Source organism: Xenopus tropicalis, chromosome 1 (assembly GCF_000004195.4).
Source record: "Xenopus tropicalis strain Nigerian chromosome 1, UCB_Xtro_10.0, whole genome shotgun sequence".
NCBI classification, from domain to species: Eukaryota; Metazoa; Chordata; class Amphibia; order Anura; family Pipidae; genus Xenopus; species Xenopus tropicalis.
In genome coordinates this window covers 144,356,435-144,368,954 of record NC_030677.2, presented here as the reverse complement: position 1 = coordinate 144,368,954, position 12,520 = coordinate 144,356,435, and the positions used below count along the sequence as shown (strand labels likewise).

Genomic DNA, 12,520 nt, shown 5'->3' with positions numbered 1-12,520 from the left:
TATCTTTAAATCCCATCCTGATACATACATTATTTCCTTTCAGGTGATTAGTGAAAGATGTAAACATCTTTTACAGATATGCTTATGCTGCTTTGGCAAGATTCTTTAATAATTAATTAATTTTAGGATATAAATTAGTGGTGGGGTTTTCAATGAGAACGAAGAGTTTACACTTAGTTTGACAACAATCTGACCCACAGTCTGTCTCCAATAACATCCAATCTCCAATAAATGACACCAAAATTTTAAAGGAGAAGGAAAGGCTACATAAGACTTAATCTCAGGCTGGAGGCTTACCATCTGTTGTCTCAAAGGTGCCCTTAAGTCTCCCCATATCTCCATGGTTTAGAAGTACAGAAGCCAAAACGAAAACAAAACCGAGGAGCTGTGTGAAAAAAGTTCCCATGATCCCTCACTCCTGCCCAGACTTGATGACTTTGCACTGAGGCGGCACCTGCGCATGTGTCTGTTCTGTGGGCGCGCACAAGCAGGCGCGCTCCCCATCAATTACATCTCCTGAGCCGGCCCCTAGAAACACGGACCATTAGCAAGTGTCTCGTTGCTATTGTGAAGCGCTATAAACAGAAGCCATCCGGCGGCGCTCATTCATTCAAGGACGCGATTGTGGAGTTTGCTCTCTCCCTGCAGCGGGTTGGTGCTGTGGATCGGTGCTGAGGATTTGGGCTTCTTGCATCCTATTCTTTTTGGCTTGGATCCATCTGCCCTGCAATTTTGCTGCTGTCATTTTACAAATGGATTAACCCTTTAGCTGCTTTTTGGAGTTTGCCCTCTCTTCCGCCCACATGGAAGCGCCTAGGCGGGGGGGGGGAGGAAGCTTGCGCATACGCAGTGCACACGCTGAAGGAAAGGAAGTGGGCATTCAACTTCCAAGATGGCCGCACCATTCTTTAGATGGAGCTGAAACTTTAAAGTAAGATTTTAGAAGTTTGTCTTGCTATAATAGAGCCAAAAGTGTAGCGTTTTTGTTTATCAATACTAGCTCTATTTAATGGTACCATTTATAGACTTTGCCTTTCCTTCTCCTTTAATTAAAGCTGCCCTGTAAAATGCTGCTAGAGAGCTTAGACAGGCATAAGGTAGTTAAACCCTCCCCTCCCCTTCCCTTCCGTTATAAGCCCTTCCAGTGTCTGGCCACACTCCTGTCCTGGTACTTATCAGCAGACTAAAATATGCTTTGCTGGCCCTTCACCCTTCCCAGTACATACATTCCTCAGGATAGCTTCTTTTCAGTTAGCTCTGGAATCTCTTCAGTATCCCTGTAATTTCCTCCAGTCTCTAAGCAAACAGAATCTCTAAAACCTCCAAAATGAAAGTTAATTTGTATTCATGTCGGCAGAGACCAGAGAAGTCTCTCTCATCATCCAATTGGCTATTTTGGATGCTGCTCCCAAGCCTGACTCAAAAGGACAATACTAAAAGTATCAGAATAGTGCATTAGTTGAGATCAGTGGCCCCAGAGGGCTGCTTTGCCGATCCATGCAAAACTGTACATGTTTCTATGCATGTGCAAGGAAGTTGGATAAAAACACCAGACAAATAAGTACTCCAAATCATTGTAATAAACTTAGTTGCACCACAGCGTGACTGGGGTCTATTTAGCTATTCACCGGATAATACTACCTGTCAGATTTATTGGTTACAGGAGACTTTTGTTCTTCTTCATTGGTTGCAGGAAAGATCGTTCATCAGATATTGAGGTAGAACAATAGGAATTCTACCCCATCTGCGAAATGCCCCAAAAGCAGGCTTTGCTCAGGCGCCATCAAAATCTTTTGTTCCACCCGATCGATCAGGCAACAGATATCCAAGGCTTTTGCAATATTGGTCGCCTTGTCAATACACCATACATGCACCGAATATTGTATGAAATCTTGTTTTGTATGATAATATTGGTGCATGTATGGCCAGCTTTAGAGTGGCTTAAAGAGCTCTGAAAGCACTCTGGTAAGACTGTCATAGGCAAACTGTGCAACAGAGATCAACTACTGACGTTCAAACCTTTTATAATGCTGCTGCCATTGGAAACACCAGGGCTGTGAAGTTGTCTGAAGCAGTTTTGGGTAACTGGAGTTAGAGTCGGTGGTGCTGTAAACTGAGGGGTCGAAGGCTTTATGTACAGACTTCACAGCCCTGAGAAAAACACTGCAACCAATTGCATTTAATAACTACTATTACTATTTTTTTAAATGATACTGTGGTGCCTAAATGTTGTTTCACCCAAGCTTTGATGGTACAAGCAACAACTACACCATGTCACTTTTGTTTCTCCTTGCTCTCACTCATGCATTTGACCAGCATAGGACTCTCACTTGTGTTTGGTCTCTAACAGATACAGTGGAGGAAATAATTATTTGACCCCTCACTGATTTTGTAAGTTTGTCCAATGACAAAGAAATGAAGTCTCAGAACAGTATCATTTCAATGGTAGGTTTATTTTAACAGTGGCAGATAGCACATCCAAAGGAAAATCGAAAAAATAACTTTAAATAAAAGATAGCAACTGATTTGCATTTCATTGAGTGAAATAAGTTTTTGAACCCCTACCAACCATTAAGAGTTCTGGCTCCCACAGAGTGGTTAGACACTTCTACTCAATTAGTCAACCTCATTAAGGACACCTGTCTTAACTAGTCACCTGTATAAAAGACACCTGTCCACAGAATCAATCAATCAAGCAGACTCCAAACTCTCCAACATGGGAAAGACCAAAGAGCTGTCCAAGGATGTCAGAGACAAAATTGTAGACCTGCACAAGGCTGGAATGGGCTACAAAACCATTAGCAAGAAGCTGGGAGAGAAGGTGACAACTGTTGGTGCGATTGTTCGAAAATGGAAGGAGCACAAAATGACCATCAATCGACCTCGCTCTGGGGCTCCACGCAAGATCTCACCTCGTGGGGTGTCAATGATTCTGAGAAAGGTGAAAAAGCATCCTAGAACTACACGGGAGCAGTTAGTTAATGACCTCAAATTAGCAGGGACCACAGTCACCAAGAAAACCACTGGAAACACATTACACCGCAATGGATTAAAATCCTGCAGGGCTCGCAAGGTCCACCTGCTCAAGAAGGCACATGTGCAGGCCCGTCTGAAGTTTGCCAATGAACACCTGAATGATTCTGTGAGTGACTGGGAGAAGGTGCTGTGGTCTGATGAGACCAAAATAGAGCTCTTTGGCATTAACTCAACTCGCTGTGTTTGGAGGAAGAAAAATGCTGCCTATGACCCCCAAAACACCGTCCCCACCGTCAAGCATGGGGGTGGAAACATTTTGCTTTGGGGGTGTTTTTCTGCTAAGGGCACAGGACAACTTATTCGCATTAACGGGAAAATGGACGGAGCCATGTATCGTGAAATCCTGAACGACAACCTCCTTCCCTCTGCCAGGAAACTGAAAATGGGTCGTGGATGGGTGTTCCAGCACGACAATGACCCAAAACATACAGCAAAGGCAACAAAGGAGTGGCTCAAGAAGAAGCACATTAAGGTCATGGAGTGGCCTAGTCAGTCTCCGGACCTTAATCCAATAGAAAACCTATGGAGGGAGCTCAAGCTCAGAGTTGCACAGAGACAGCCTCGAAACCTTAGGGATTTAGAGATGATCTGCAAAGAGGAGTGGACCAACATTCCTCCTAAAATGTGCGCAAACTTGGTCATCAATTACAAGAAACGTTTGACCTCTGTGCTTGCAAACAAGGGTTTTTCCCACTAAGTATTAAGTCTTTTTTTGTTAGAGGGTTCAAAAACTTATTTCACTCAATGAAATGCAAATCAGTTGCTATCTTTTATTTAAAGTTATTTTTTCGATTTTCCTTTTGATGTGCTATCTGCCACTGTTAAAATAAACCTACCATTGAAATGATACTGTTCTGAGACTTTTCATTTCTTTGTCATTGGACAAACTTACAAAATCAGTGAGGGGTCAAATAATTATTTCCTCCACTGTAGCTGTATTTAAGGGCCACATTCTACCAGGAGACCAAAAGGGAAGTGAAATATGGAGAACTATGGGAAGCTTTAGTTGTTATTCCAGTTTCAACTGCTGCAAGTACATCAAATAAATTCTGCAAAGATGTGTAGGAATTGCAGCAGCAATTCCAGTCTATTTTCAATAAGTGAAACAATGTTAAAAGCATTTCAGATCTGGTTAGCCTGTGACTTGTCTGCTTAAACTGCATTTCCCAATATACCATGGGAAAGAAATACTCTTGGAAGGAGCAACATGTCATTTAATTCTACTCTTATGGAAAATAAGGTACTTGTGTGCTGTATTTAGTTTCTCTTTACAAATGTGATTAAGGCGACTGAACTTAATTAGCAGCAACAATTTCATCTTATTGGTATGTTTGGGACAATGCAAAATCACATTAACCTTTATTTAAAGTGCATTCGTTTTGTGCAAGTGTGTACAGTGTGTAGAAATGTCATGAAAATGTCATGAATGTAAAGGTTGTTCTTAAAGGGCATGCCAACCTCAAAAATGAAATGTTGCCTAATAAAAGAAAACATAATTCCAAGCGACTTTGCAATATACCTTTGTTACAAATTTATAATGGTTTTTAAGTTATTTGTAAATATACTTACTAATAAAAGCAGTGTTGTCTATCATTTTCTATTCTTTGCCCTGGTGTCTCTGACTTTTAAAACAATGTAACAAACGCCAGCAGATTAAAAGACCTGTCTTGCTGGAGGAGTCTGACCTTTGCAACATTGTTTAAAAAGTAACAACCAGGAGTTAAGAAAATGCTGCTCTCAACAGTAATTACATTTACAAATAACTTTTACAGCACTAAAAATGTGTAATAAATTCATATTGAAAAGTTGCGTAGAATCATGTTTTCCTTCATTAGGCAAAAAAATTATATTTTGGACTGATGTCCTTAAATATATAAAATATGTGTCTTGGGTTTTTTGTGTATTTGGTACACATTTAAAAAATGCATATATGTAACCTATTAAAGCCTGAAAGCCTGTTAGGGTAGGTTAATGATTTTACTCTCTGATTTAATACAAAGCACGTAATATGTCATATTTCTCTCAAGACGCAAGACTGCTGTCTTGCTACTTATCTATAAAAAAAAGATACTTTACTAACAACAGATACAGAGAATACTTTAGAAATGCATATACCTGTCTGTCTTGTTTCACCATGTACAAAACAGAAAGCACTGGTTACAGAAAAATTATGAAAACATACAATACAATAGGCTTCATGTTAAATACCAATAACACCATTATGGTTTTCTTCAAAGTTTGTTAATGGTGACTTTAAGGGAAAATATTTCAACGTACTGACCACTACACTAAGGTGTGCACAGGGTCACCAGTAATGCAGGTTTCTTATTGTAAATATCAATAACAGATTTTATATTCCCCACAGATGGGGGGAGGTGGGGGTGGTGGTATGAACAATGCAGAATCCACAATTTACTGTGTATCTCTAGACACAGCATTTCCTGTAGATGCTTAGAGTTGTTGGTAGATCAGCTCTGGAAAGCCCAGAAAAAAAACGGTAAAATGCTCACATGACAAAAGCAGTTGCACATGGGCAGATTTCAATTGTTTTGTTTCATGGTTAAAGGAGAATAACCTCAAAATGCCCATCCCTCCCTCACTTATTGGTATTCGCCATGCTTCTTCATAATCACCTAACTTGCAAGGAGGTGTATTTCCCAGTGTTCCTACCTGCCAAGACAGAAATCACATGGGCAGCAAAACTCTGGGAATAGCCCCTTGTGCAATTCAGTTTTGCAAAATGTTTACCGTGTTCCATAATGAAGTGATGGATTTTGGGGTTTAAGGTCCCTCTGCTATCCAGATAATCTGTGCACAAGCCACTACGGAAAACAATGGAACCTCAAGCCTCAGAATACATCACTTTACAACGAAACAAGGTGAGGCAGGTATTGCATTACAGTTGGACCCTAAGGGGTTGAACACCAGCCAGTTATATCTGTGTAAAAAATATCTGTGTATGTATGTATATATATATATATATATATATTTTTTTTTATTTTTATTTTATTTTTTTTTTTTTTGGTAGTTCAGATAGTGTTTATGCACCATTTTTACATCAGCCCAACTGAAGGCGCTCATATAAAAAACATGGTATATTTTTCTTTAATGTAGTTTGTCTTCAATATGAAATATTGGGGTAGCAAAAGTTTTTTGCATTCTATAATTAGATGATACATTTGTTATTTCTCACTATTTGTGCTACTAGTAAAGTCTTAGCCTTTGCTAGTGTTGTGATCTACCAACAAAATAAAACCTACAGGCTAGTATACTCATTTATTCACATGAAAACTAACCCCTTTGCCGGGAAATTTACTTAATGCCATTTCTTTCTGAAACCATCGCCTTTTATGGACATAACAGCACTTAGCACCTTACTGGGAATCACAATAGCCCTAACGACCAGTTCTATGGTTGTTACTGAATACAATATTCATATTGTTTCCCTGCCAAACATATAAGCATTGATTTAATACTTTATTGACAAATGAAACCCCCTAAAGGCACAGACATGCTTTTTTCAACAACCCCCCACAGCAATAGAAGCAAATACTGACTACTAGTTCCACATTTGTTTAACCTATTCACTGGGTTAAGGGAACTAAACTTGCACTATCCCATACTTCCTAATCCCTGAGTGTAGTATAACGATACAAACTTCCTGCCCATTACCATACACAGCAGCTAATTATTTTTTGTTGAACGCCCTGAGACTGCTCACATAATGAAACACAATTAGAATAAATGTTGGACCACCCCCAGCCTGAAGCATGACCTATTTAGCGCTACCCGTACACGAATGGTCACTGCCCCACACTAATCTGTTATTGCCATTTTGCCCCTACACTTATGTCAATGTATTTATGTCAACTGTGCCCCTCTTCCTAAGCACAGATACAAAATGTCATTAACTGCTGACCTTGGTGCCGAGTTAACTATCCAAAAATACACAAACAGTGGTACTGACTGACTGCAACTGACAGTGACACTAACTTCCATCACACTTAAAATAAGGTTTAGCTGCAGAACTTCATTTTTTGCAAACATTCGATACACAATGGCACAATAAACACATGTTTGCAAGGAATGAAGTCCTGCACTTGAAACTTTTTTCAACATATAACATATATTACCCTGATGGTGGGGATAGAGCTATAACAAGACATTAGTATCAGTAAGGTTAATTGTTAGAAATTGCTACCACATGTGACACGTACATTCAGTGGCTTTGATTTCCCCACCAAAACACAGTGGGACCAGCAACAATTTTCCCATGATAAACACAATGGCCTTTTGCAAAGTGGGTGGCACAATATCATAGAGGTTAGCAATGGCCTTAAGTTAGACTGTGGCCAGGTCACTATGTGCAAGGGTTTCCTATGTTTTCTCTCTGCATAAGATTCCTTCTAGAGTTTAAAAACATATAGACAGGTTGTCTCATGATGACACTGACCACAGCATGCTGTAGGAATATGGTAAAGAAATGACAATCTCCATAAAAAGCTCTCTCTCTCTCTGATAAAGTAAATTAACTGCCTTGACTGATGATACCTATGCTGCCCTTATTACTGATAAAATGCAACTTTCGGAAGACACAGTGGCTCAGTTACTCACATACATGCTTGTTCTGACTACTGCCAAACTCAACACATAGTGGTGTGAATACTGCTTCTGATTTTTGCTCAAACACACAGTGGCACTATCTTTTACCCAAAAGCCAGGCAAATGCCAGAAACACAATCAAGCACTGTGGCACTTGTCTCAGAACCCAGTTTAAAGGTCCAAGTATTCTCCCCGCAGTCCACATGACACACGGCAGTGACACATCAGCAGCACCTGAGTAGCAGCACTGTCAGCCCTACAGCACAAACCACCGCCTTCCCACTGACACTTCTCGCCACCTCCCAATGATTCCCACTCCCCTCAGAGCTGACACTTTTCCTATAATCCCAAAGTGTCAGTAAATCGCGTGTAATCCCTCTCTCCAATCCCAGGGACATTCTGGCAGGAACACACGTCCCTGGGCCCTGCTAATGCACATTCCGCCACTGCTACTCTCGCTCATCTTCCAGAAAGCTCCGACCTGTCCAGTTCCACCTGGCTGCATTCATTCACTTTTCTCCCTCCTAGCTATCCCCCCTCAGACAAATACTGATGCCCGAACGCAGTCAGAGACGCAAACAGTCCCTACAGTGGGTTCGCTTGATACTTACGGTTCTCCCTGGGACTCTGGTTTCACAAGAAAGCCGTACCGGTCGGTCCTCCTTTCTGCTACATACCCGTTGATCTCGGAGTCTGAGCCCACAGACTCTAGTTCGGAGTCACTCAGAGTCTCCCTAGTACCTCGTAAACTGGCGGATGGGGACGCGTTGCCCTCCCCGGGGCTCCGCGCCATGTCGGCTCCACCGCTTCAACACCGCGGAGCCATCTGCTCTACCTAATCCCCCCGCCGCGCCTTACACTCGGTTCACCCCACAACAGCAGCAGCCGACACCTCTCGGGCCTCTCTGAGAAACCCAACCTTACAGACTACACGCAGCCAATCAGCAAAGACATCCTCCGACATGAGACCAATCCCGCGAACATCTCTTTCACCGGCCAATCAAAATTTGGAAAATAGTTGCGAGCAAAGTATTCGCTTGGAAAAAGCAAATCCCCAGCCCCTTGGCCACACGGAGCCAATCAGTAATTTGCCCCACCCATTATAGAATCTATGGTTAGGCAAGCTAACCAATGCTCTATTAATCTCTATGGAATGTCTCCTGTCAACAGAAGCTTCCAAACACTGAAAGTCTCAATCAGCCCTGGCCCGCCCAGTGGCGTGTATATCCTGTGGTAGCGCCGCCCACACCTACTTCTTTCAGAGCCCCCATAGCTTTGTGGCCAAGTAAATGCCGCTATGACTTGCTTACTAAGTACTACTAGGTGTTTGTAAGGTATTTGTGATTATTTTGGATTTACAGCTTTTAAGAACCCATTATTGTCTCTTTTACTGTGGGAACTGGAATATCCATCTTACCAGTTTACCCTTTACCTTGCATCTGGGAGTGCTATGCTTTTGCCACAAACTTTTCCTCATCTTAATTCTCTCAAGAATTCAGGGTTCATAAGATTCTCCAATGGCATGATCTATTATAGCTGGGAATATCTGAAATAAATTATTATTACAATAATGGTTTCCTTGCAGCAAAACTAAGTAACAGAACCAACAAAAGTTGGCCTAGGTGTGTTTTTTAAACATAAAATGCTTGCTGCAATATGCCAGTAAAGGTGTCCCTCAGCCAAACGCTCAGATGCAAAGATTGGATTGCTGTGCACTAGATCCTCTCCATACCGAGGTAAGTCACAAATTGGCCAACAAACAAAAGGTTTTGGTACAAACAAAAACTTGGTTTCAGACGCCATATGCAAGCTGCACATGAGGGATCAAGCTTTGGAGGATGACAGTGACAGGAGAAAGCCTACTGCTATGTCCAAAAATGAGATGGTGTACTTGGTGTCAGTCTTGGAAAGAAAAGACTGCAAGGAGGGAGAATATTTCTGGCCTAATACAAGGAAAAATATTATTTTGGACATGGGCATCAAAGGGCTACATAAAAAGTTTGGTGTTACAAGATCTTAAAGGTAATAAAAATATAATGTACTGTTGCCCTGCACTGGTAAAATTGGTGTGTTTGCTACAGTAACCCTACTATAATTTATATAATAAGCTGCTGTGTAGCCAATGGGGGCAGCCATTCAAGCTGGAAAAAAGGAGAAAAGGCACAGGTTACATAGCAGATAACAGATAAGTACTGTAAAATACAATAGTGTTTTAACTGTTATCTGCTATGCGCCTGTGCCTTTTCTCCTTTGAATGGCTGCCCCCATGGCTACATAGCAGCTTATTTATATAAATTATAGTAGACTTTCTGAAGTAAACACACAACTTTTACCAGTGCAGGGCAGAAGCACATTATATTTTAGTTAGTATTATACACTTTCATTTTTTGGTGTTACTGTTCCTTTAAGACCAGCTTCAGAAAAGGTGGTCAGACTTAAAATTGAGAAAAAAAAGAGCAACTTCTAAGCATTAGAAATCAGAATCTCAGTGAGATTCTTATTTATTTTTAGATGTACATTAGCTAGGGATATTGTTGGCTGGAAAGAGAGATGCTTGCTCGTATACATTTACTGTCTAGACTAGAGACTTTTAATACTTAACACAGATATACAGGTATATGTAGTTTTGTGTACCATAGTCAAAAAGGACACATGCAACTATTATGCAGCAACTTGGGTGACAAGTTCTTGCTTTACACAGGCAAAAAAGACCAACTCTCGCAGGATTTCATGAAACAGAACAGTCACAGAATATAAATAGATTTTTTTAAACATTTTCTAATTCTGCGATTCTGTGTCTGTGTGTTTCTGTCTATGTGTATATACATGGCTTTATGGTGTGTGTGCTATTGAAGCGTTTCCCACTGTACTGTGCCTATGTAAATGCATGTTCTAATAAAGGTGTTTTTTATATTACAGAGGAAAAGTGTAAAAAGTTCCTTCAGGCAATAAAACATACTAGAGGAGGTGTCTCTGATTCTGAGCACAACCTTGATATGCCTTGTATGAAGGATATTAAGGAGGAAGCTTATGATTCCAATGACACTGCTAACAAGAGCCAAGAAACAAGATTCCATGAGTCAGAAAAAGAATGCCAAAACCACAATTCAGTTCAGCAGTCAAAAACACATGAAACCTCTGAAGCACCAGCATACCCAAGGAAAAACTTGAATGAAAATCTTCCTAGCAGCTCAGCCCTTCTGGTTACCACTGCAGGTAGGTTTATGGTTCTTATTATATGTTTTATTTCCAAGTGCCCTCCTCAGTCAAAACTAACAACTGATATATATTTTTTTTTTTTGCTTTATTCCACAGAAGAAAATATATTTGAAATTTCAGAAGAGGTATCCAGCACACGAACCTCCAGAGCTTCTGATCCCAAAAATCTCAAGAATATCTTAGGAGATATTGACAAATGCAAGCAAGAGTTGGCAAACATTAAAAGTTCTATTATAGCTTTAGAAAGCACACTCGAGACCATATGTAAAAATGTTTGCAATGTTTGTGAATATTTTTTTTCTAATGCTCAGGTTTAAAAATATAAAAATATTCTGTTTTGTTAATTTGTATAAAAAAATAAATACAAATATTCTGTTTTGTCAATTTGTATAAGTATTATTTTATCCTATTAATATATTATGCTATTACAGCAAGGTAACTAACATGTCTGCCTGCTTGTTATTAATGTCACCAGTTGCCAAGGCTTGCTGGTTATGCAGGAAGGTAAATAGAAAATATAAAACCAATGTTTGGGTCTTTGCATTTATGTTCCTTGACTTCACAGGTACAGTCATTACATGCGCAGAAAGCTATCATTCAACAACAAATATCTGCCATTCAAATCCAATGGCAGATTTTATTGTTGAATTACCAAAATCTTTTAACCCATCTTATCAATTTTCAGAATCATAATATAGGACTGATTGGTGAATCTGCAATTGTTTGTACACCACCAACTATACAATAACATTATCGGACATTACGGGATTATTGGTTGTTTAAGAATACAAAATTTGACCGTGTATGGCCACCCGTACTGTAGCTTTAGTTATCTACTTAGATTATAAGACCTACTGAGTGGGGATCTCCTTCCTTCTATGCCTCTTACCATGTGACACATAATCTCTGTATTTATTGCAATATTCCTTTATGTACTTTCTAAAAATTTACATCACTACTGTGTATTCTAATTTTTTTTAATACATATATATATATAGTTTCTTAGCACTAAATTATAAAACTTTGTAATATATGTCTGTTAAAAATGTTATACCTGTTCCGAGATACAAGCTTTCTTTTCTCTCCGGTCATCATGTTCCCCCTTCAAGTTAGGCAGCCGCTGGCCGTCCTACTCCCTGGTGCTCTGAGGGGCAGCAATTCCAGAACAAATATGTAGATATATCAGGGTTAAACACCCTTGAACCCTGTCTAGCATTTAAGCATCGGAGGGGCTGCCATTAAATCACACACGAGCAGGACGGCCAGCAGCCACTGGACTTCAAATGGATTTGAGATCAAGGGAGAGAAAGGAAAGCTGCAGAAACAATTGCTTGTATCTTAAGACAGGTACAATTTTTTAACAGATATATAACAAAGTTTTATAATTTAGTGCTAAGAATCTATATATATATATATATATATATATATTTCTACCTACATATCTGACGACACAGCCCTGAACCTCAATGGAGAGAACAATCAATCTTTCCATATGCTGCTCCATGTGCCTGCACTTAAATAACTACAGCTTCCTCCTTAGTGCAGGCACACACAGCAGAGTGGAGAGTAGGTTGCCCTGACAAATGCAAAAAAAAAAAAAAAAAAAAAGCTGTTTTGGGGCTGAGTTAAGCTCTGGTCCATTGCATTTAGGGAAGTGAAACTG

General features: G+C 40.0%; 2 protein-coding genes across 2 annotated transcripts in view; one reads left to right on the top strand and one right to left on the bottom strand.

Annotated features, from left to right (window-relative positions):
• The window catches only part of tbc1d10a (TBC1 domain family member 10A), a 28,500-nt gene extending 20,042 nt beyond the window's left edge, over positions 1-8,458 (bottom strand). The window contains 1 exon segment of the mRNA NM_001142904.1: positions 8,250-8,458. Coding sequence (NP_001136376.1) covers positions 8,250-8,431 — 182 coding nt within the window. The 5' untranslated portion in view covers positions 8,432-8,458.
• Positions 8,459-8,772: 314 nt separating this feature from the next.
• LOC108644873 lies at positions 8,773-11,188 on the top strand. The gene is made up of 3 exons (XM_031891640.1): positions 8,773-9,374; positions 10,558-10,854; positions 10,954-11,188. Exons 2-3 carry the CDS (start codon positions 10,635-10,637, stop codon positions 11,172-11,174), a joined length of 441 nt encoding a protein of 146 aa, XP_031747500.1. The 5' UTR covers positions 8,773-9,374; positions 10,558-10,634; the 3' UTR covers positions 11,175-11,188.
• The last annotated feature ends 1,332 nt before the right edge of the window (positions 11,189-12,520 follow it).